At 33.8% G+C, this 26683-nt stretch overlaps 1 protein-coding gene across 2 annotated transcripts in view; it reads left to right on the top strand.

Annotated features, from left to right (window-relative positions):
• The window catches only part of Itfg1 (integrin alpha FG-GAP repeat containing 1), a 240856-nt gene that overhangs the window by 117454 nt on the left and 96719 nt on the right, over positions 1–26683 (top strand). For both annotated transcript variants that reach the window (XM_027939156.3, XM_027939157.3), the window contains exon 10: positions 178–350. In XM_027939156.3, coding sequence (XP_027794957.1) covers positions 178–350 — 173 coding nt within the window. The remainder of the gene's footprint in view (positions 1–177; positions 351–26683) is intronic.

The raw sequence follows: 26683 nt of genomic DNA, 5'->3' as shown, positions 1-26683 counted from the left end.
CTTATTCATCAAAAGAAATCATAATACCCTACCATACTATGGAGATGAAAAAGATAAATAAAATATGCTTATCTTCAGAACTTTTTATGGATACTTTTTATGGATCATTTCTTTGGCAAATTGTAATTTTTTTCCCAAGGTAACTATGAAGTCTAATTTTTTTCTCTAAATCTACAGTGGGTTCCAGTCCTACAGGATTTCAACAATAAGGGTACACTCTGGGGCTTTGTACCATTTGTGCACGAAGAACGACCAACTGAAATACCAATTCCAATTACCCTTCATATTGGAGACTACAACATGGATGGCTATCCGGATGCTCTCGCCATACTAAAGAACACATCTGGAAGGTAGGGAAATTAAATTAACTGAGAAATATTTATAAGATACCTTCACTATGGCAATTTATAACTGAACAGCATGTAAATATCATATAGTCTTGTAGGTATAGATCGTGATGCTCAGTTCTTATTTTCTTATTTGGTCCCCAAACTTCCCAGCTACTTAAAGTACCTATTCTTTTTCACAGATTCATTTTTTTTTTAAGAAAAAAATTGATTAACTAATCTTAAGGAAAAACCTGGTTTTCATTCAATAAAATTTGATTTTTTAAAAGATACCAAAAAATTTACAAATTGCCCATTTATTTATATATATATATATATATATATACACATATATATATATATATATATATATACACACATATATATATATACATATAATACTTTTTTTTTCTTTTTGAGAGAGAGAGAATTTTTTAATATTTTAATATTTATTTTTTAGTTTTCAGTGGACGCAGCATCTTTATTTTATTTTTATGTGGTGCTGAGATTCGAACCCAGCACCCCGCACATGCCAGGAGAGTGCGCTACCACTTGAGTCACATCCCCAGCCCACCCAATTATATTTTGAAACTGAATACCATGGTAGTCAAGAGCAGATTAACTACCATGGTTTCAGTATCAGTCCAACTACTTACTATCTGTGTGACCTTGGACAGATTACTTAAACTCCTCAACTGTAAAATTCTACTTCTGGTACAACTGAGGTAAAAGAAAAGTAAACAAATCATTTAGTAGGATACTCTGCACATAGTAATATTATTTTGCAATAGGTGTTACCTATTGTATCTTTTTTTTTTTTTTTTCTTTTTAGTTGTCAGTGGACCTTTTATTTATTTATATGTGGTACTTCAAATCCAGGCAAGCCCTCTACCATGAGCTATAACCCCAGCCCACCTTATTGTTTCTTATTTGGCAATGGCATTGAAAATTCCAGTATGATTATTGATATTATACTTTACTCTTTTATTTATCTTATAATAAGTTGTGTTCCCTGGCTCTTTTTGTTTCGTGCCTCCCATCATTTATCTCTTTATAGTTTGTTCTGAGCATTAATTAATTTGATGACTGCAGAATTAGTAATAACTCAGCTCCACATTCACTACCAAGCTCCTATTGTAATACAGTGCTCCAGGAAAAAAAAATCACATTTTTTATTGCTTTCAACACCAGATAACATTGTCTAGAAATCCAGTTTTTAAAGAAACATATATTATTAATAAATATCCCTGAAATTTGTATAGATTATGAGGAATAGAAAAGATATGGTATATATTAGAACTCTTTCTTACATGAATTTGCTTTAATCAAAAAATAGTTTATAATTTTTGACTGATTTCAAGACTGCTGTATTGCTGATAATTAGTGCTGGGTTGATGTTTCTAATTTGAAGTGTTGCTATCTAGAGAAGTCTATCTCCTTTTACAGATTTTGAAAATCAGGTAGAGAGCAACTATGTAAATGAAAATAAAACCTATAACATCTGTAAAAAGACTATAACAGAAATTTAAAACCATGTTTAACTTGGTTTTTTGGTTTTTATTACTTTAAGAAGATGGATTTCTATTTGTTTGGATTTCTATTTGTTTTCACTTTAATCTAAAGGCCTAATATGTCTTAAGACAACCTTTAAAATAATGTTACGTTTAAAAGATCTTTACTAATGACAGTTAATGGAAGAAACAAGCATGGTCAGAGATCCCCTGTTTTTCCTCTATTTCACCACAAACCAAAAGCTCTGGTTTCTTTCACCCTAGCTGTCCCATTGCTGCTCAGTTGCCTTTGCTTACCATTGTATTCTATGCATAGTCATGTTGTTATTCTCTGAGCATATATTTCAAGAATATGACTTCTGATTTACTTTACTATTCTATTACACCTTCATCAGATACAACCAGGATGTTAGTATATTTGATAGTTATTGATATTAATAAATTGTCATTCAGTGGATAAAATTGTACAGCAAACTTTATCTTCTAGTAGGCTTCATTGGATAGCCAAACCTAGAAGCATCTTTAAAAAAAAAACAAAAAATCTTACCAGCAAAGAAGCAGTCTGATTATATCTAAAACCTCTTAAACATCAAGTAAATAAATGGCCAAATACAGCATATTACCTATTATTTAGTGCTGGGAAGAAAACAACTATAATTTTAATGTGATTTTATTATGTATAAGTTTTATAGGGTAGTATTATCTTTATATTAAAATATGAAAATAGACAAATCAGAAAACTGCTAATAGTACCCGGTAATAACTTGTAGTCAGGACTCTAAAGTTTCAAAGTCCAAATCCTTTACCTTCCTTTGTAAGAAAAAATTTTGTAAGGAAGGGAAAGCTGGATAAGCAAAAAGAACACATTTTTTTTTTGCAGAGATTACAAATGACAGTGTGGACGACTAGTTACTCTGACAAAAGGAAAGGAGCACCTGAAAGACAAAATACAGAAGTTCTGTGAGCCTTGTAAAGGACAAAGCAAACATCTCTCCCTATATGACATAGCAGCAATTCCTCATTGAAACTGCTTTTTAGCCCAGGAGATTATTTGCAAGCATGTAGACTTTCGTGTTATTTATTCAGAAACCAGAGGTTATATTTGAATATATTAGTGAGACACATTCAGGCCATTATATAAGAAGATGGAAAATGATCAGAATTAAACTGAGATTTTTTTATTGATTTTTTTAAAAAAATAAATGACAGTGGAATGCATTACAATTCTTATTACACTTATATAGCACAATATTTCATATCTCTGGTTCTTTATAAAATAAGTTGACACCAATTCTTGTCTTCATACATGTACTTTGGATAATGATGTCTATCACATTTCACCATCTTTGCTGATCCCCTGCCTCCTCCCTTTCCTTCCCACCTCTCTGCCCTATCTAGAATTCATCTATTCCTCCCATGCTCCCCCTCCCTACCCCACTATGAGTCAGCTTCCTTAGATCAGAGAAAACATTCAGCATTTGTTTTTTGGGATTGGCTGACTTCACTTAGCATTATCTTCTCCAGCGCCATCCATTTACCTGCAAATGCCATGATTTTATTCTCTTTTATTGCTGAGTAAAATTCCATTGTATATATATGCCACATTTTTTTTATGCATTCATCCACGGAAGGGCATCTTTGTTGGCTCCACAGTTTAGCAATTGTGTATTGTCGCTGCTATAAACATGGCTGTGTCCCTGCAGTATGCTGTTTTTGAGCTTTTTGCGTATAGATCGAGGAGAGGGATAGCTGGGTCAAATGGTGGTTCCATTCCCAGCTTTCCAAGGAATCTCCATACTGCTTTCCATATTGGCTGCACCAATTTCCATATTGGCTGCACCACCAGCAATGTATGTGTGTACTTTTCCCCCATATCCTCTCCAACACTTATTGTTGTTTGTCTTCATAATAGCTACCATTCTGACTGAAGTGAAATGGAATCTTAAAGTAGTTTTGATTTTCATTTCTCTAATTGTTAGAGATGATGAACAGTTTTTCATATATTTGTTTTTTGATTGTATATCCTCTTCTGAGAAATGTCTGTTCAGTTCCTGGGCCCATTTGTGAGTGGGTTATTTATTTTTTTGGTGCTTAGCTTTTTCAGTTATTTTCTATACCCTAGAGATTAGTAGTGCTCTATCTGATGTGTGAGGAGTAAAAGTTTGCTGCCAGGATGGAGACTCTGTTCACTTCACAGATTGTTTCTTTTGCTGAAAAGAAACATTTTAGTTTGATTCCATCCCATTTATTGATTCTTGGTTTTAAATCTTGCACAATATGAGTCTTATTAAGGAAGTTGGGGCCTAATCCCACATGATGAAGATTAGGACCTACTTTTTCTTGTATTAGATGCAGAGTCTCTGGTTTAATTCCAAGGTCCTTGATTCACTTTGAGTTGAGTTTTGTGCATGGTGAGAGATAGGGGTTTAATTTCATTTTGTTGCATATGGATTTCCAGTTTTCCCAGCACTATTTGTTGAAGAGGCTATCTTTTTTCCAATGCATGTTTTTGGCACCTTTGTCTAATATAAGATAATTGTAATTTTGTGGGTTAGTCTCCTCTATTCTGTACCATTGGTCTACCTGTCTGTTTTGGTTCCAATATCATACTGTTTTTGTTACTATTGCTCTCTAGTATAGTTTAAGGTCTGGTATAGTGATACCACCTGCTTCACTCTTCCTGCTAAGGATCGCTTTAGCTATTCTGGGTCTCTTATTTTTCCAGATGAATTCCATGATTGCTTTTTCTGTTTCTATGAGGAATGCCATTGGGATTTTGATTAGAATTGCATTAAATCTGTATAGTGCTTTTGGTAGTATACTTATTTTGATAGTATAAATTCTGCCTATACAAGAGCAATGTAGATCTTTCCGTCTTCAAAGGTCTTCTTTAATTTCTTTCTTTAGGATTTTGTAGTTTTCGTTGTATAAATCTTTCACCTCTTTCCTTGATTCCCAAGTATCTTTTTTTTTTTTTTTTTTTTTTTGAGGTCATTGTAAATGGGATAGTTTTCCTTATTTCCTTCTCAGAGGATTTGTCACTGATATACAGAAATTCCTTTTCATTTCCTTGCATGCACAAGGCCCTGGGTTCAATCCCCAGCACCACCAAAAAAAAAAAGAAAGAAAGAAAGAAATTCCTTTCCATTTATGGGTGTTGATTTTATATCCTGGTACTTTACTGAATTCATTTACTAGTTCTAGAAGTTTTCTGGTGGAGCTATTTGGGTCTTCTAGGTATAGAATCATATCGTCAGCAAATAGTGCTAATTTCAGTTCTTCTTTTCCTATACACATCCCTTTAATTTCTTTCATCTGTCTAATTGCTCTGGCCAGTGTTTCAAGAACTATGTTGAATAGAAATGGTGAAAGAGGGCATCCCTGTCTTGTTCCAGTTTTTAGAGGGAATGCCTTTAATTTTTCTCCATTTAGAATGATGTTGGCCTGAGACTTCGCATAGATAGCCTTTACGATATTGAGATATGTTCCCGTTTTCCCTAGTTTTTCTAGTGTTTTGAACATGAAAGGTTGCTGTATTTTGTCAAATGCTTTTTTTCTGCATCTATTGAGATGATCATATGATTCTGTTGATGTGATGAGTCTATTGATATGTTTATTGATATGTCTATTACATTTATTGATTTCCACATGTTGAACCAACCTTGCATCCCTGAGATGACTCCCAGTTGATCATGGTGCACAATCTTTTTGATATGTTTTTGTATTTGATTTGCCAGAATTTTTATTGAGAATTTTTGCATCTATGTTCATTAGAGATATTGGTCTGACTTTTTTTTCTTTGATGTGTCTTTGCCTGGTTTTGGGATCAGGGTGATATTGGCCTCATAGAATGAGTTTGGAAGTGCTGCCTCTTTTTCTATTTCATGAAATAAATTGTAGAGTATTGGTATTAGTTCTTCTTTAAAGATCTTGTAGAACTCGGCTGTTACCATCCCATCCTGGGCTTTTCTAAGTTGGTAAGCTTCTGATGGTGTCTTCAGTTTCATCACTTGATATTGGTATGTTTAAATTGTGTATATCTTCCTGATTCAATCTGGGCAGATCGCTTATGACTTAAGAAATTTGTCATTGCCTTCAATGTCTTCTATTTTATTGAAGTATAAGTTTTCAAGATAATTTCTAATTATCCTCTGTATTTCTGTAGTGTCTTTTTTTTGTGACATTACCTTTTTCATCAATATGCTGGTAATTTGAGTTTTCTCTCTCCTTCTCTTCATTAGCATAGCTAATAGTCTGTCAATTTCATTTATTTTTCTCAAACAACTAACTTTTTGTTTTTTCAATTGTTTCTTTTGTTTCGATTTCATTGACTTCAGTTCTAATTTTAATTATTTCTTGCCTTCTACTGCTTTTGCTGCTGATTTGTTCTTCTTTTTCTAGGGCTTTGAGATGTAGTGTGAGGTCATTTATTTGTTACCTTTTTCTTCTTTTAAGGAATGAATTCCATGTAATGAATTTTCCCTCTTAGTACTGCTTTCATAGTGTACCAGAGATTTTTATATGTTGTGTCTGTGTTCTTACTTTTTAAATTTCCTCCTTAATGTCTTCTGTAACCCATTGTTCATTCAGTAGCATATTGTTCAGTCTCCATGTGATACAGGAATTTTTCTTCCTTATTTTATCGTTGATTTCCAATTTGGAAATTTGTTCTCTTTATGCTATTCCATATTTCTTGAATGTTCTGCTCATGGTTTCTTACCATTATCACTGTGTAGTCTCTGTTCTTTTTAAGATTATATATTTTATCTTCATTGTCTGATGTCATGACTTCCAAGTGCCTACTCTGTTGGTGATGCTTTCATTTGAGCTTTTTTTTTTTTTTTTTAATTTTTTTATTGTTGGTTGTTCAAAATGTTACATAGTTCTTGATATATCATATTTCACACTTTGATTCAAGTGGGTTATGAACTCCCATTTTTACCCCGTATACAAATTGCAGAATCACATCAGTTACACATCCATTGATTTACATATTGCCATACTAGTGTCTGTTGTATTCTGCTGCCTTTCCTATCCTCTACTATCCCCCCTCCCCTCCCCTAAGGATATTGTGAATGGAGTGGTTGTCCTCATTTCCATTTCAGAGGATTTGTCGCTGATATACAGGAATGCCTTTGATTTATGCATGTTGATTTTATATCCTGCCACTTTGCTGAATTCATTTATTAGCTCTAATAGTTTCTTTGTAGACCCTTTTGGGTCTGCTAGGTAAAGAATCATGTCATCCGAAAATAGTGATAATTTAAGTTCTTCTTTTCCTATTTTGATGCCTTTAATTTCTTTCGGCTGTCTAATTGCTCTGTCCAGTGTTTCGAGAACTATGTTGAACAGAAGTGGTGAGAGAGGGCATCCCTGTCTTATTCCAGATTTTAGAGGGAATGCCTTCAATTTTTCTCCGTTCAGAATGATGCTAGCCTGAGGCTTAGCATAGATTGCTTTTACAATATTGAGGTATTTTCCTGTTATCCCTAGTTTTTCTAGAGTTTTGAACATAAAGGGATGCTGTACTTTGTCGAATGCTTTTTCCACATCTATCGAGATGATCATATGGTTCTTATTTTTAAGTCTATTGATGTGGTGAATAACATTTATTGATTTCCGTATATTGAACCAGCCTTGCATCCCAGGGATGAATCCTACTTGATCATGGTGCACAATTTTTTTGATATGTTTTTGTATCCGAGTGGCCAGAGTTTTATTGAGGATTTTTGCATCTAGGTTCATTAGAGATATTGGTCTGTAGTTTTCTTTCTTTGAAGTGTCTTTGTCTGGTTTAGGTATCAGGGTGATGTTGGCCTCGTAGAATGAATTTGGAAGTTCTCCCTCTTTTTCTATTTCCCGAAGTAGCTTGAAAAGTGTTGGTATTAGTTCCTCTTTAAAGGTTTTGTAAAACTCTGCTGTATACCCATCCAGTCCTGGGCTTTTCTTAGTTGGTAGTCTTTTGATGGTTTCTTCTATTTCCTCAATTGATATTGGTCTGTTTAGGTTGTCTGTATCCTCCTGACTCAATCTGGGCAGATCATATGACTTAAGAAATTTATCTATGCCTTCACTGGAGTATAAGGATTCAAAATAATTTTTGATTATCTTCTGTATTTTTGAAGTGTCTGTTGTGATATTGCCTCTTTCATCCCGTATGTTAGTAATTTGAGTTCTCTCTCTTCTTCTCTTCGCTAGCATGGCTAAGGGTCTGTCGATTTTGTTTATATTTTCAAAGAACCAACTTTTAGTTTTGTCAATTTTTTCAATTGTTTCTTTTGTTTCGATTTCATTAATTTCAGCTCTGATTTTAATTATTTCTTGCCTTCTACTTCTTTTGCTGTTGTTTTGCTCTTCTTTTTCTAGGATTTTGAGATGAAGTATGAGATCATTTATTTGTTGGTTTTTTCTTTTTTTAAGGAATGAACTCCAAGCAATGAATTTTCCTCTTAGAACTGCTTTCAATGTGTCCCATAGATTCCGATATGTTGTGTCTGTGTTTTCATTAATCTCTAAGAATTTTTTAATTTCCTCCTTGATGTCTTCTATAACCCATTGATCATTCAGTAACCTATTGTTCATTCTCCAAGTGATGTATTCTTTTTCCTTCCTTCTTTTATCGTTGATTTTCAGTTCCATTCCACTATGATCCGGTCCTGGGCTTTTCTTAGTTGGTAGTCTTTTGATGGTTTCTTCTATTTCCTCAATTGATATTGGTCTGTTTAGGTTGTCTATATCCTCCTGACTCAATCTGGGCAGATCATATGACTTAAGAAATTTATCGATGCCTTCACTATCTTCTAATTTATTGGAGTATAAGGGTTCAAAATAATTTCTAATTATCTTCTGTATTTCTGAAGTGTCTGTTGTGATATTGCTTTTTCATTTGAGCTTTTAATTTGGTTTATTGGTTCTTTCATTTCAAGGATTTCTTTTTTTCTTTTTTTCAGAACCTCTATCTCCCTGTTGAGGTGGTCTTTTGCTTCTTGGATTTGTTTCTGTAGCTCCTTGTCAAAGTAATCTTGCACTGCTTGTGTTTGCGCTCTTGTATCTTCCTTGAGTCCACAGAACATTTTAACCATGTATATCCTGACCTCTGTCTCTGTCAGTTTTCTTCTGCTGTGGCTGCCAATGATTCTAATGATGTGGTGTCTTCATTTGTTTGTGATTCTTTCTTCCCTTGTCTTTTTATGTTTCTTGTGTCTTCCTTCCTAGCTCTGTGGGACTGGGGTGTTAATGTTTTTACTCTGTAGGTTTGTAGTGCTCTTGTAGGGTTCCAAGATCCATCCTTTGTGGGGAAAGACAATGTTAACTGATTCCAATGTCCATAATATATCACCTGTGAACAATTTGTTGTTATTAAGACATTTACAGTTTAGTCTCAATGTACATAAATGTTGGATTCAATTATTATCTAAAATATTATCAGTAGTTTCATAAAAAGGTTTACAGTTTCTGATGGTGGACAATGAACTGTGTTTGGGGCATAGGACCATATGTTGACGGGGAAAGATGTGAGGGTATAGTTTTTATATCTTAGAAAATGTGAAAGAGTAATCTAATGAAGAGAGTTAGTAGGAAGAGAATGGACAGGAAGTAATTTAGGGTAGACAAGTATGTGGGAAGACAATAGAATACATAAAACAAACACACATATGTATTTAGAAAAATACTGGATGTTAAAATAGTAAAAATTTGGAGGGGGAAAGAAAAATGAAAAAAGAAAAAAAGAACAAAGGTGGGGCATATACAACACCTCTATATTATTCAGATGACTCAGTCCTCAAAATCCTATTTCATGCAAAGTTCTTGGTTCACATATGTAGGGGATGTGAGGGCCAGTCACATATGTTGGGGATGTGAGGGCCAGAGGATAGAGGGGTAGAAGAGAAAGAGAAAAAAAAAAAAAAGAAACCAGGGTTGTTGCTAGTTTTAGAGATCCATTTCGTTTCTGTTTCTCTTCTCATCCAATAAGTGGGGTTGTCTGTTTTAAGCTGTTGTCTCTGCCCTCAGGATGGTGTAGGTAACCAGAGTGGGAAGACAGATCCTGATGTAGGTCGTCTGGAAGTGGGGAATGCCACCTTCCAGTCCCTGCAAGGAGACTGTACCTCACAGGTCTCTGTTTGGGATGGCTCTTCTGACTTGAGCACCCAGTATTATCTCCCTCTCTTGCCTGGAGATTTCCCAGCTCCTGGTCTCTCTCTTCAGCTCCAAACTTTAGTCCCATCCCCTCTCACTTAGCAGTTCCCATCTATAGGATTTCTCACACTCAGGCTCACACCAGGTGGGCAGCGCCCTGGTTGCACTGCACACCTGCCCAACTGGGAGCTGTTTTTGTATTGAGTGGTTGCTGTGCCCAGTTATCGCCACTGGGGGGGCGGGGAGATACTTGATACCTGGCCAGATGGAGATGGGATCTGAGAGCTATCCCCACCAAATATGGCGATAAAGGTTATCCAAGATGGAGTCGGTCTGATTTCAGCGCCGGGGTGTCTGGTGAGGTGTGGGGAGCCAGGGAATGTGGGTAGATAGTAACTGAGTTACCTGCGTGGGAGCGGAACGCACTCTGGAGTTCTACAGAGGTGCTGATAAGTGATTCTGCTAAGGTGCTTCGGAGCCGTGCATAGGCTAGAACTGAGGGCTTTGGGTTTTGGCTGGCTGCCAGGGGCCCTGAGTCCTACAAAGCTGAGGCTCTGAGCCCTCCAGGGGGGTCACAGCACTGGTGATATGTTTTTTTTTTTTTTTTTTGCGGAAATCAGCTGTATAGGGGTCCTCTTACACTCTCTGAGAATGCAGTATTCCAACTAGTTAAGACCTGGATCACAGAGCAACACAGGATGATGCCTCCCTCTGGCCCACAATCTTAGAATCCCGCAAACTGAGATTTGAGATTTTTCCAGAAAGTAATTGCTGGGCACTTCAACAGAAGTTACTTAATTGCCCGTTCAGTTATAATCTACATTTTCATATGCATTCTTGGCTTCATAATAATCACTTGGCTTTACACTAATTACCCTGACTCAGCAAGAGAAGGTTACAGTATGATCTAGATATTTTACTGTAAAGGTCAAGTAATGTATAGTATAGTGGCCTAGATCTGTATGAACATTTCTAGCCAATTACTTTTTATTTTCACTATGAAATATACTAAAATAGTCTTCATTATCTCACTGATTTTACATTTTGTACCTTAAGTGGTTCATCATAATTTGAAATAACATTATTTGCCAACTTTTTCATAGATGAGAAAAATGTAACTAGCAACAAAAGTAAAATATTATCCATGCATATTCTGCCTAGGAATGTTTGCTGTTAGTTTCGCCAAGAAAATCTTGGTTTGCTCTCATATTCGATATTAGCATATCCACATGTTCAGACATTACTAAGGATAGGCTAATTTTCACCTAACAACCTACCTCATTAAATTATTAACTTATCTTCAGTTAATAAGTAACTCTGAGTAAGTATATTAGCTGCAGTCACAAGTTATAGAAGACTAGGGAGTGTTTTAATATTTTTGCTCATAAAATTACAGGTGGGGTGTAGAATATTTTTCTCAAATGTTTTCTTCTCAGAATTAAAATGAAAATCATATCCATTTCATCATTGGGTTTAACAATGCTTTACTGCTTCCTGAGCAGTTATTCTGAAGCTTACAGAAATATTCAATATGTTATTTTCTTTTAAATCAGTTTTTACAATGTAGAGCGTCTTTAAGGCTATTGACTTGATTTTACACTACTTCTGATTATATCATCTTATTCAGTAGCTTCTGAACCTCAAATGAGGAAGGATACTAAATTAATAATTGAAAAAAAAGGCAATTTCACCACTATGATAACAAAAACACTGACATGAATGAAATAAGTCTTTATCAAGTCTGATGAAAGAAATAAAAAAAGGAAACAATATTAAAAACATGAAGGAATTATAACTGTAGATTCAGAGAAAATTGAAGAAAGCAGCTTTATGGCAGAAAATTTAGTGTATATGAATAATTATCAATAGTTTGATTATAGGTGGATTGCTGGCAGACTATATAGTGTTCAATACTAATTGCTGATAGAGTAAATAAATGGTCACTATATCTCCTTTGGAATTTATAGACTCCTGCCAATGTTTTAGCTCACTGGAGTTTTCCCCTCATAACTAATGAGGGGATTATTTTTTATTTTAATACAGAATTAAGAATTTTAGTATACAATTTATTAGGGTAAAAGAATAGGCATTCTTATTGCAGAAAAAAATTATCCATAAATTCTAACTACTATTGATGCTGGAGTTGTTAATAAGTGAAGGCTAGCCAGTATAAGTTCTTCAATGATGAAACAGAATGATTTATACAGGCTAAGATTTCAAAACATATATCACCTTTATTTTCAATGATAAGATAAATTTTTCCATGGCTATTTTATCATTTTTATATTTAATTTCTTCTTATTTGCTTGCCTGAGGTATTTTCTTTTTTCTTTGTTTTACATCCCTAGGATGAAACCCCACTTGATCGTGGTGCACTATCTTTTTGATATGTTTTTGTATTCAATTTGCCAGAATTTTATTGAGAATTTTTGTGTCTGTGTTCATTAGAGATGTTGGTCTGAAGTTTTCTTTCTTTGATGTGTCTTTATCCGGTTTGGGAATCAGGGTGATATTAGCCTCATAGAATGAGTTTGGAAGTGTTCTCTCTTTTTCTATTTCATGGAATAATTTGAGGAGTATTGGTATTAGTTCTTCTTTATATAGAACTCATCTGTGTATCCATTTGGTCCTGGGATTTTCTTGCTTGGTAGACTTCTGATGGCATCTTCTATTCATTTCTTGAAATTGATCTGTTTAGGCGCTGGGGTTGTATACAGCACTTGCCTCACAAAAAAGAAATTTATCTGCTTAACATGTGTGTGTCATCCTCATTTCCGTTTGGGCAAACCATATGGCTCCAGAAATTTGTTCATGCCTTCAATATTTTCTATTTTATTGGAGTACAAATTTTCAAAATAATTTCCCATTATCTTCTGTATTTCTGTAGTGTCCGTTCTCTTTGTTAGCATGACTAAAGAACCAACTTCTTGTCAACTTTTTCAATTGTTTCTTTTGTTTCAATTTCATTGATTTCAGCTCTAATTTTAATTATTTCCAGTATTCTGCTGCTTTGGGTTTTTATTTGTTCTTCTTTTTCTAGGACTTTAAGATGTAATGTTAGTCATTTATTTGTTGACTTTTTCTTCTTTTAAGGAAAGAACTCCATGTGATGACCTCTTAGTGTCTCACAGTGTCCTTGAGATTTTGATATGTTGTGTTGGTGTTCTTATTTACCTCTAAGATTTTTTAATCTCCTCTTTGATGTCTTTTACAACCCATTGTTCATTCAGTACCCTATTATTTAGTCTCCAGGTGTTGGAGTACCTTCAATTTTTTATTTTATCATTAATTTCTAATTTCACTCCATTATGATCTGATAGAATGTATGGTAGTATGATTTTTTTTTTTTTGTATTTGTTAAGAGTTACTTCGTGTGGTATAATATATGGTCTGTTTTAGAGGAGGATCCATGTGCTGCTGAGAAGAAAATGAATTCCCTCATTGATGGCTGAAATATTCTATATATGTCTGTTAAGTCTAAGTTATTGATTCTCTTACTGAGTTCTACAGTTTTTTTTTTTTTTTGTTTTTTTGTTTGTGGTTTTTTTTTTTTTTTTTTTTTTTTTTTTAACTTTTGTTTGGAAGATCTATCCAGTGGTGAAAGAAGATTGTTAAAGTCACCCAGAATTATTGTATTGTAGTCTCTTTAACTCTTGAACTTGAGTTTATTTGATGAATGTAGATGCTCCATTGTTTGTGCATATATATTTATAATTGTTGTCTTGCTGATGTGGGGTTCCCTTAAGCAGTATGAAATGTCCTTCTTTATCCCTTTTGATTAACTTTGACTTAAAGTCTACTTTATTTGATATGAGGATGGAAACCCCTGCTCGTTTCCACAGTCCAAGTGAATGGTGTGATTTTTCCCAACCTTTCACCTTCAGTGTCTTTTCCTATGAGATGAGTCTCTTGAAAGCAGCATATTGTTGGGTGTTTTTTAAAATTCCAATCTGTCACTCTTATGTCTTTTGATTGGTGAGTTTAGGCTATAAATATTCAGGGCTATTATCGAGCCATGATTTGCGACTGCTTTCAGTGATGGCTTGTAGAGTCAGGTAGGTGGGCCCGAGTAGTGGTGTTGAGAGGCGTGTTCAGAGACACAACTCTGTGGCATGCAGTATTGTGGCTGGCAGCTATCTCCAGACCCAGTGGAGTGTCCCTGGATGCAGGCTACTGTGTGTAGGGGATTGTGGCAGTGGTTGTAGTGCTCTAAGATGGAGGCGACCAGAGGAGTCCCACATTGGTAGATGGGGGTCCACATGGGAGTGGCGGCTGGAGTTCTTGCACGTGGACAGCAGCTGGGTGTCCTGCACGGTTGCTAATGTATATTAATTATTTAATCATGTTGTTATTATTAAAAGGTCACACATTATTTGATTTATTCATGCCATTTTATGTTTTCCTTTAATTTTGCTTTTTCTGGTTTCCTTCATTTATGCCTTGGTTTCTACCTTTTTCCCCCCTTTATAATTACTAAGGGAGTTTATATATTATCCATTTTTGTTATAGTGGTTATATTTCAATGTTTATCACATATGCCTGAAATTTATTTTTGATGAACTACCAAATTTAATCTGAAACAACAGTTGTAGCATACTTTCAGTTCTCTTTCTCTCAGCTTCTGTCACTTCCCATTCAGTATCATCAGTTGATTGATTAACTGATTTTCACATTTTGATACTACAGTTTTTTGTTTAGCTACAGGATTTGCTAGTTTCTTTGATTAACATTGAACAACCTGTCTTTCCTTCTTTCTTAAATTTATATGTGTTTGTTCAGGATAAGTTTTTGAGTAATTTTAACAGGGTCTATAAATTCAAAGATCATACGTGTCTGACAATTCCTATATTTTTCTATAGTCTGAATGTTAACTTGGCTGAGTATTGGGATCTGTCTACATTCAAAGTCATTTTATTTTATTATCCTTTAAAATAATTAATGATTAAATTTTAGTACTTACTTTTGGTAGTAAAAGGTCTGGTACTAATCTGTTTGTTCTGTTGCAGATAGCCTTGTTTATCTTCCCTGTATGATACAGGATTTGTACTTTATCTATACTGTTCTTAATGTTAATATGTTGAGTCTGATTATTACTCCTTCTGTTATTTATTAAGTGTCTTCTCTTCTGTTCTTTATTTGCTTGTTAAGGTTTTCTGAAGCTAATATTAAAACAAAAGAAGTAACTTTAGATCTGTGCTCCTTATCATTCCTTCTACCCTTTCACATTTTTTATCTATTTTTCTTTGTGTTGTAGAAAACGTATCTTTGTATAGTTTGCTAACTACCTTGATTGTAAAAGTGTTAAGATTGAATTGAGATTTAATCACTACAAACTACTAGTCACCACTGTGAAAAGAACTCAGAAAATATAAATACTGACAGTGGGTTAGGAGGATCATTTTTATAATGCAGTTTATATGTTGATGTAGAGTTTGAGTATGTTTACTATCCAAATTATGTTGATAAATATCTTTATACTACAAAGATAAATGCCAGTAGGCATTTTCTAAGTAACTGGTGGGTGCGATGCTATGTTTTTGCATAAAATTACACTATGCTAAAGTAAAATAAGTGTATTGGATATTGAATCATCAGCATATGTAGTTAACTTTTGTATTTGGTATAGTAGTGCTCGGAAAGGAAAAAGGCATTCTAGAATAATAAACTTAAATCTCTTTTATTTTAGTCAGGTTCTTTATAATAATAGTAACCACAGAGTTTTATGACTTCTAAGGAATATGATTGTCTTCTTCAATAAAAAAAAAGCAGTTTCATGGAAGATTTGGAGCTTTTATTTTTATAAATCTTTTTTTAATTTTTATTAAACTTTTTTTTTAACGCCTTTATGAATCAATCCCGTGGTGGTATGTGGAATCTATTTTCAAGGATGAACAAATGGAAAATCCCTTTCCTAATAGTTCATAAATAGGGCAAGACTTAGATTCAGACCTCTCTGTTACATATAGTTATGTATATTAAAAAAACACAAATGGAAATTTCATTTTCAAATTTATGGACAAAATTTATCTTAAAAAGGAATTTAGGTGAGAGTATAATATGTAACACAAACTATTTCTTCCACTACATTATATGTCACATGAGATTAAATTGAAGTTTATTTTTAAATACAGTTAAAGATGCAGTGGGGGGTGGGAGCATAAAATTTGGACTTCAGTTTAAATGCCAATACTATCACTTGAAAACTCTTGTTTTCTTCAGCAACGTATAAAACCCATCTGTATTTCTATAAATCAATAAAATTAGGGTAGTTATGTCTTCCCAGCAAATTCCTTTTGAAGATTGAGCAAAATACCATTTCTTCCCCTTTTCTCTCAAGCCTAATAAGAAATCTGTATTAAAAGCTAGGTTGACACAGTGTGTATGTGGACTTCAGTTCCAAAAGATCTGTGACAGCTAGATAGAGGCTACACAGATTGTTGGTGGGGAAAATACTCAGTTCTTTCATTTCTATTCTTTTTGTTCCACAATCTAAATTGCAAAAAGCAATGTATATGTTTGTTAAAAACAGCCTAACAATGAAAGTAAAATTTTTCTTCAAACATATGTTGTGTAGACAGAACAGAAGTAAAGGTGGAATTGGTTGACACTTGAAGAGCAAAATCAGTAACTCTAAAAGGGAGAATTAAAAAGCATCAGCAAAAAGTTCTCTTCATCTGATGATTTCAAGAAGTAACTTAAAATTTCCAAGTCTTTCTACATCCTCTCTTTGTAACCCTTTTGCCCTGTAGTTAATAGATTAATGCCATAAAATATAACCATTTTCAATGTTCTGTACATGAATATTTTTTAGAAAACATAATAGATCCATGATAGCAAAATGTATCACTTTACATAAGTACATAATTTTTTCTCTTTTATGAGCAAACAGAAGGAGATAATAATAAAGAACATAACATATGTAAAGAAAATTGCATGAGAGGGGCAATTCTCAATACCAAAATATATATGATGAAAATATAAACCAGGTTTTCTTCTTGATCACTAAGTTTAAATAGAAAGTTTAAGAGATGGACTATTTTTGAATACAGAAGGCTTAATTCAGACTATTCTAAGTGTTTTCTTTATCCCAGTATACAAATGTACCAAATGTAAGACAAGGCAACATGTCACAGAGGTGTGAGAATTAAATTTGCATAAAAAGATTTGCCAGAAAAGTAGAAATTAGTTTCCTTCTATATGGAATGAAGCATTTTACCTACCAAAATAAGTTTTTACAGTGTTTAAATTTGTGATGTTTAGAGAGTATAGTACTCTAAGAGTGTAGACTTAACATTTTCACCATTAACATTGCTGAAAAGAAGCAAGTCCAAAATGGCCATAGCTAAAGAGTTCTGTACCTTGTCAGCACTTATGTTAACCAAAATGTTTGCAAGCAATGCTTATGCCTTATTTTAAAAGACAAAATTCAAATTTCTCTGGCATTAGAAATATGAACACAAACTTTGACAATTAAAAGTTAGGGTTAATACTTCCAGTAATAGAAAAAAATTAATATCATTTCATATAGAGTAAAAATCATAAAAATACAGAATGTTACCCTATTTTAACAGGGATTTCTTTTTCTTATTTATTTTTGCATTTCTTTTCAAGTTTACTACACCATAGTATTACTTCTGTAATCAGAAATGATTTTGTTTTTTCTTTTAAAGAGTCACTGAGCAAGGTCACATCTATATGGTTGGCTGTCTCTTCTGCAGCTGGCATTCATGTGAAAATATTTAATGAATTGAGTTAGAAGGCAATTCTGAGTTTATCAGGTATTATAATCTAACAATAAAAAATCTTCCTCTGTTTTGATCAATGAGACCTATTAAATCAAATTTTTAACTGAGATCTCTGAATAGTTTGTTAAAAATATACACCAGATAAAGATAAAATTGTTTTCTAAATGATATTCTGCAAAAATCAGTTAGTCTCTATATTATCACCTATATTTAATGAGATCATTTATCATGAAATCATGTATTTAGCTAGAAAAATTGGATATGTTAGCAGTCCAAACTTGAATTTATTTTTACCCTAAATCACACACCCACTAAGGCATCTACAGGTTTGACCTTACTACATTCTTATGCATTAACCTCTATTTTGTCTAGTTTTTATTCCACTATATCTCAATAAAAATGTGCACCAAGAATATCTTTGTTGATATGCCATTGATTTGTTTGTCAGTGTATTTTGTTCTCATTTGGTAAGTTTCTCTAGTAATGAAATTTTATTTACTCATGTTTGTAAAGGCACATAGAGTTCTGTGTTCTAAAACTTTCTTTTAATTTAGACTTGAGTTTTTCGGACTGAAAGGAAATTTAAAATCACATGGTGTATTTCTTTTTCTTATGAATTAATTAAGGCTTAGAAAGGTTAAATGACTTATCTAAGTTCACTCAATTACTAGTAGACTTGTGAATCAAGCAGTAGTGGATGCAGTTCATTGTGCTTTCGTTGTATTATACTGATTATTTATTCATTCAAGAATTTGCCTGCGCTTGGAAAGGAGCATTATGCTAGGATCTGAAAATACAGAAATGAGCAAGATATAAATATCCTTCTTGTCATGGCTTCTTTGAGGAAGAGCTGTCAGTAGTCGAAGTTCTAACATATCTATGACACTGTACACAAAAGAAGGTATATTAATACTGGCCATGCATTTTAACAGAAGAGGTTAATGCTCACTTTGTTTGTCTGGTTTTTGGTTTGATTTGGTTTGACTTTGTTTTTTGGTATTAGGGATTGAACCCAGGGGCACTCTTTCACTGAGCTATATCTCCAGCCCTTTTTTGTATTTTATTAGAAACAGGGTCTCATTGAGTTGCGTAGGGCCTTCCTAAGTTGCTGAGGCTGGCTTTTAATTTGTGAACCTCTTACCTCAGCCTTTTCAGCCCCTGGGATTACAGGTGTGCATCACTGCACCTGGCTAATGCTCACTTTTAACCTTGGAAACAAACTAAACAGATGATACAGAAATGGCCAAAAGGTACTTAAAAAGCTACTCTACAAATTTAATCAATAATGAAATACAAATCAAACCATAATAAGTGACCACTTTACACTGACAAGAAATTAAAATCAGAAATTTACATTGTAACAAGTATAGCCACGGTTGTATATATGTTGCTGGTAAAAATATAAAGTCATACATCCACTTTTGAAAACTCTGACAATTTCTTAAAAATGGAACATACAATGGCCATGTGACACATGAGTCCCAATCCTAGATGTATACTTGAGAGAATTGGAACCATATATTCACAAGCAAACTTTTATTCATAAGAATCCAAAGTAGATACAATCCAAATATTCATCAACAAGTGAATGGATAAACATATAGTGGAACTTTTGCTGATAAATAATGGATCTGGCGACTAAAACATAGGTGGAACTTTTTCTGATAAATGGATGGATCTGGAGATTATCATGCTAAGTAAAATAAGCCAGTCCCCCCCCCCAAAAAAAAGTTAAATGATCTCTTTGATATGTGGATGCTAACACACAACAAGGGGGAGGAGAATTCAGTGGATTAGACAAAGGGGAATGAAGGGAAGGGAAGGGGGGATGAAAATAGGAATGACAGTGGAATAAATCAGACATAACTATTCTATGTTTGTATATGAATACAACACAGTAAAACTCCACATCATGTACAGCCACAAGAATTGGAGCTGAATTAGAATAAGTTATACTCCACCTGTGTATACTATGTCAAGATACACTCTACTATTATCTACATCTAAAAAGAACAAATACCAAAAAAAAAAAGAAAGAAAATACAATGGAATATTATTCAACCCAAGAAAGGAATGAAATCGTTAAATAAAACTTTAAAATTCAGTTCATCAATTGCAGTAACCACATTTCAGAAGCCATTACAAAAATATAGAGCATCTGGGATTAGGAATGACAGTGGAATGTCTATAACTTTCCTATGTTCATATATGAATATACCACCAGTGAAATTCCACAAAAGTGAACAGTATGAAATTATATGATTGCAGAAAGAACACAGACTTTGGACATTAATCCCATTGTCAGGTATATCTTCTGTCAGCCACAGTTGTGTCTTGAGCCTAACAGGGATAGTAATTCATACTTTATAAGATTCTCAATTGAGTAATGTACCAACATTCCATACCTAACACCTAATATATAGACAGTATGTTGATGCTATATTGTGTTATCAACTGTTAGAACTCTCTGGAAATTGTCTTTATCTCATCTAGTGACTGGTCAATAAAAGACCTATCATCCACACCCTAATGGACTACAACTCCAAGACTACATTGCTGTCAGAATTCTTCCTCTTCCTATTCTTCTTCCTTGTCTTCCCCATAGGTGCTGATGATGAGTTCAACCTAACCTAATAAAATTATTGTCTCCCTAATCTCCCTTTCCAGTCTCTTGCCCTAGAAACCCAACTTGCAGTGATCAGTAATGTTAGTACCTTCTACTCAACACCATGCTAGGTGCTTGAAGGTCATGTGAAATGACATGGCTCCTTCCTCATGTAGCCTAGAATGTGGGTTACAGGGTCTACCAAGTCTTTTGAGAGAAACATATTTAAACTGAGTGTCAAAGGAATTAGAAACAACTTGCCAGTGAGTAAGGGGGGTGGGGCAGGAATAAATGCTTTGCAGGAAGAATTGCATTTGCCAAAACACAGATCATCTGAAGCAAAAGATATAGCAAAGAAAGCAAATTTTTTAACATATCTAAAATTTCTATGAATTGGCCCCCACTGTTTTCTGTGGCTCCTTTGAAATAGAATAATGATAATACTTAACATTTTGATCTGGTTTTTTTAAATAATTTTTTGTAGTTGTAGGTGGACAGAATGCCTTTATTTTGTTTATTTTTTATGGGATGCTTAGTATCAAACCAGTGCCTCATGTGTACTAGGCAAGCATTCTGCCACTGAGCTAAATCCCCGGCCCCTTTTGATCAGTTTTAACTTTTGGTCTAAGTAAGTTTCTATTACATATGATTTCAACAGTTTTTAATCTTTTAATTGCTCCAAATAAATATTGCACTATAAATTTTAATAAAATATATGTATGAGTCAAGAAAAATCTTATAATCTGGGTGTTCATCTGTAACATCAGAATAATTCATTGAAGCATTTTGTTTATTGGTGAGAAGCTAAAACAGCTATATAAATTCAGAAACAAGATTATCCTTGTATGAATTATACTAATAAGCACATGGATTTTTTTTCAAATATATGTATTTTAAAATGGCACTTTCATTTGTTCCCTTGACTATAGGGAGCACAGAGAACAATTTCAATGAGTGGTTCTGGGAAAGATAAACATACTTTACTTCTCACTTATGGACTAATCTTACAGGTGTTTGAAGAAAGTATTGAAATCTCTTAGTTATTGCTTTGTTTTAAGGAAAAACTATTATGAAAAAAATTATATCTATTTAATTGATAGTTGCACTGTACATTGTAGCTTTAAAAAATACAGAAATTTGAGTATTTTCTGAGGCTTGTATAGAATGAACATAGTATCTGCTTTTAAAAGTTGCATATATTCATGAATAGAAGAATGTGATATATCTTACTGGTGCCCTTTACTATGTTTTTTAATACTTTTGTTCTATGAATATTTTTAAAATATATAATTGTTTAGCACCTTTATTAAGATAAAATACACATATCATAAAATTTTGCATTGAAAGTATACAACTTAAAAACTTCAGAGTTTTGCATCCATCCCAACATTCAATTTAGAACATTATCCCCGAAAGTATACCCGGTATCTCTAAGGTATGACCTCCCCAGAAGTTGGCAATGCTAGTTAATTTTTTGCCTCTGTGTCTTTGCTGTTTTGGTCATTTTACATAAATGGAATCATAAACATGATTCTTTATGATTGGCTTCTTTTATCAGTATTTCATTTCTTTTTATTGCCAAATAATCTTCCATAGTATAGGTGTTCCAGATGTTATTTATCCATTCATGACTTTCAGCGGGTGATACAATATTGTAGAAAGGTGTCAAGAATAGCATTAGATTGTATGTTTGCTAATGCCTTACTAATAAATTGCAACACATAATGTGTTTTTTAAAAATGCAACTTTATTCAGTTACAATCTGGAAGTCAGAGATCTAAAATTAGTTTCACTGAGCTAAAGTCAGAGTGTTAACACTGCTGGTTTTCCTGGAGGCTACAAGAAGGAATCCATTTTCTTGCCTGGTCAAGTTTTTCAAGGTTGCCAACATCCCTTGACTCATGGCCCCTTCATCCATTTTCAAAGTCAGTATTATAATATATTTGTATTAGTCTTGGTTCTCCAGAATATAGAACCATTAGAAAGAATAAAGAAAGAATTTTATTGTAAGGAATTGGCTTATGTTATTAAGGAGGCTTAGTATTCCTTAGACCTGTAATCAACAAGATGAAGATCCAGGAGATCTGATGTGTAGTTCTAGTCCAAAGAACAGAGAGTGAGGAAAGTCAGTGGTGTAAATTCCAATCCAAAATCAGCAGGCTCTAAAACCAAGAAAAACTAATATTCAGGCCAAGGATGAAGACCATAAAAGAACAGTATCCACAGCTCAAGGTGATCAAGAGGAGTTCCCTCTTAATCGGCATTTTTGTCTCATTTGATTCTTTAATTGAATAAATTGAAACCCACTGACATTAAAGAGGGCAGTCTGCTTTTCTCAGTCTACCAAATCAAATATAAACTGCATCCAAAAACATCCTCACAGACACACCAGAAGTAATGTTTGACCAAATGTTGTGGTATCCCATGGACCAAATTGACACACAAATTAATCCTCACAATCTTATCTACTTTCTGAACTCTTCTGCTCTTTCTCATTCTCATACTTGCTTTTTATTAAGGACCCTTGTGACCAGCAGTAGGGGAATATTATTCAGTCTACTACCACAGTCCACCTTCTGGCTTCCTGAAGATTAGTCCTTGTTCTACATGCAAAATATATCTATTCTATGTAACATTCCCAAAATTCTCAAACCATTACATCAGCTGAATTACAGGATGTCACTGAAGACTCATTGGTTCAAAAGTCCTAAATCTCATTATCTAAATTATCCAAATTGGGCCTAAGTAAGACTTTCACTCTAATTAGAGCTCTCAATATATCATACCATCATAAGGCACAGTTCTTCTCCATCTGTGAACCTGTGAAACTAGTAAATTAGCTATTTATTCCCAAAAATATCACAGGAGGGTGGAGGCAAAGAATGAGATAGTTGCCATTAGCATTCCCCTTCAGAAAGGTAAAAAAATTAAAGGAAAAAAATAGGGCTACTGATTATTGTGTTAGTCTTATATGCTGCTACTTTGCTGAAATTGTTTATTGATTTATAAGTTTTCTGGTGGCTATTTTTAGTGCTTTAGGTATAGAGTAATGTCATCAGCAAATAAAGATTATTTGGCTTCTTTTCCTATTTGTATCGCTTTATTTGTCTTCTCTTGCCTGGTTGTTCTGGTTACAACAACATCAAGAACTATGTTGATCATGTACAACCCCAAGAATGGCAAGTTATACTCTATGTATGTATAATATGTCAAAATACATTCTACTACCATGTATAACTAAAAATAAATAAAATTTTAAAAGAATATTATCAAAATTAAAAAAAATATACTCCATTCTAAAAAAATAAAATATAAGTTTGATTGAAGCACTTGGAACACCATTTTCTGAGAGCTTATGTGAACCTAATCTGTTTCCCTTTCCCATTTGATATGTTATCATAATCACAATAGGCTTTCTTGTGTTCTGTCTTTCTTTCTTCAAAGTCCAGTGACTTTGTTGGACACTGGTTTCATAAAATGTGTTTGTGAGTGTTCCCTCCCTTTCTATTTTGTGGAATAATGAGAAGGTGATTAGCATTACTTCTTTAAAGGTCTGGCAAAACTGAACTGAGAATCCATCTTGTCCTGGACTATTCTTTGTCAGAAAATTTATTATTACTGCTTGAATCTTGTTGCTTGATATGATTTGATTAAGTTCTCTGTGTCCTCTTGGTTCCATTTGGGTGGGTCTAGAAATTTGTTATACCTTCTAGATCTTCTCATTTATTGGAATATAAATGTTTTTATATTCCAATAATGAATATGCCAAAAAAGAAATCAAGAAAATTACTCTATTCACAATAACCTGAAAAAAAACTTTAGGAATAAATCTAAATAGGTAAAAGACGTGTATAATAATAAATCAAATACTGAAGAAAGATACTGAAGAAGACCTTAGAAGATGGAAAGACTTACCATGTTCATGGATAGGTAGAATTAAAATGGGCAAAATGGTTATATTACCAAAAGCAATCTACAGATTCCATGCAATCCCCACCAAAATACCAATCATACTCTTCCCAGGACTAGAAAAACTAGTCCTAAAATTTATGTGGAAAAATAAATAACCCAAAATAGACAAAGCAGTTCTGAGGAACAAGAGCAAGGCTGGCCCTCAGTAGATGAATGGATAAAGAAAATGTGGTATATATACACAATGGAATATTACTCGGCAATAAAAGAAAATAAAATCATGGCATTTGCAGGTAAATGGATGGAGTTGGAGAATATAATCCTAAGTGAAGTTAGCCAATCCCAAAAAACCAAATGCCAAATGTTTTCTCGGACATAAGGAGGCTGATTCATAGTGGGGTTGGGAGGGAGAGCATGGGAGGAATAGAGGAACTCTAGATAGGATAAAGGGGTGGGGGGTAGGGAAGGGTGAGTGGGGTAAAAAAGATGGTGGAATGAGATGGATATCATTATATGTATGAAGATGCAAATGATGTGAATATACTTTATATACAACCAGAGATATGAAAATTTATGCTCTATATGTTTAATATGAATTGGAATGCATTCTACTGCAATACATAACAAGTTAGAATAAAACACTAAATTTAAAAAAAAGAGCAAGGCTAGAGGCATTACAATACCTGGCCTCAAATTATACTATAGAGCAGTAGTAACAAAAAATAGTATGATATTGACATTAAAAATGGAAATGAAGACCAGTGGAATAGACTAGAAACCATAGAGACAAAGCTCCCTAAATATAGCCATCTAATTCTTGAGAAAGGTGCCCAAAGCATATCGTTGGAGAATAGACAGCTTTTTTACCAAATAATGTTGGGGAAATTGAATATCCATATGCAGAAGAATAAAACCAGATCCCTACCTCTGACCCTTCATAAAAATAAATTCAACATAGATCATATACCAGAAACAGTGAAACTTCTAGAAGAAAACATAGAAGCAGTTTGCCAACACATTGGTGCAGGCCCTGGCTTTCTTAATAAAATTCAACAAGAATCAACAGGTGGGATAGCACAAAATTTAAAAGCTGCTTCACAGCAATGGAAACTATAAAGAGCTTGAAGAGAACCTACAGAATGGAAGAACATTTTTTACCAACTATTCTTCTGATAGGGGATTAATAACCAGAATATACAAAGAATTCAAAAATCCTAACACCAAAAAACTAACAAACCACTTAATAACTGGGCAAAAGATCTAAAGAAACATTTCTCTAAAGTATAAATATAAAAGGGGGGAAAAAACAAGGGGGAGAAATGAATTACAATAGATGGGGTAGAGAGAGAAGATGGGAGGGGAGGGGAGGGGAGGGGGGATAGTAGAGGACAGGAAAGGCAGCAGAACACATCAACACTAGTATGGCAATATGTAAAACAGTGGATGTGTAACCGATGTGATTCTGCAGTCTGTATACGGGGTGAAAATGGGAGTTCATAACCCACTTGAATCAGATGTATGAAATATGATATGTCAAGAAGTATGTAATATTTTGAACAACCAATAATAAAAATTAAGAAAAAAAGTATAAATATAAACAGCCAACAAATATATGAAAAGTTGTTAAACATCCTTAGCAATCAAGAAAATCCAAATCAAAACTACACTATCTTATCTCACCCTGGTTAGAATGGAGAATACAAATAACTGCTGGCAAGGATGTAGGGGGGACATGTACATTATACATTCTCTGTGGGACTACATACTAATACAAACTTTGGAAAGCAGTATGGCGATTTCTCAAAAGAAAGGGAGTGGAACCACCATATAATCCAGCTATCCTATTCCTTGGTATTTATCCAAAAAGAACTAAAATCAGCATACTATAGTGAGGCATACATCCAATGTTTACAGCAGCACAATCCACAATATTGAAGTTATGGAACCAGCCTAGGTGCCCATCAATAGATGAATAAAGATAATGTGGTTTATGTACACAATGAAGTTCTACTCATCCATAAAGAAGAATGCAGTTAAGTCATTTGTTGGTAAATGGATGCAATTGTAGAGCATCATGTTAAGTGAAGAAGGCCAGACTCAGAAAATCAAGGGCTGAATATTTCTATCAAATGTGTAAGCTAGAAGAAAAACTGGATATAAAATTAAGATCTCATGAAAATAGAAGGGAAATTAGTAGAGTCGAAGTGGAAAACCAAGGTGGAGAGAGGAGGGTTGGGAAAGACATAGAACTGGGAAATGAAGTTGACCAAATTGTATAGGTACATGTATGAATATGCCACAATGCATTTTGTAGTTTTATAGATAACTATAATGCATATTTTAAATTAGTAAATAAATAGAAGGAAGACCAATACAGTAGAGCAAAGGAATCAAGGGAGGGACAAGGGAGACAAACGGGCAGTACTGTGGATTGAAATGAACAGA

This window comes from Marmota flaviventris, chromosome 18 (assembly GCF_047511675.1).
Source record: "Marmota flaviventris isolate mMarFla1 chromosome 18, mMarFla1.hap1, whole genome shotgun sequence".
NCBI lineage: Eukaryota > Metazoa > Chordata > Mammalia > Rodentia > Sciuridae > Marmota > Marmota flaviventris.
This window is presented reverse-complemented; position numbering and strand designations above follow the sequence as displayed.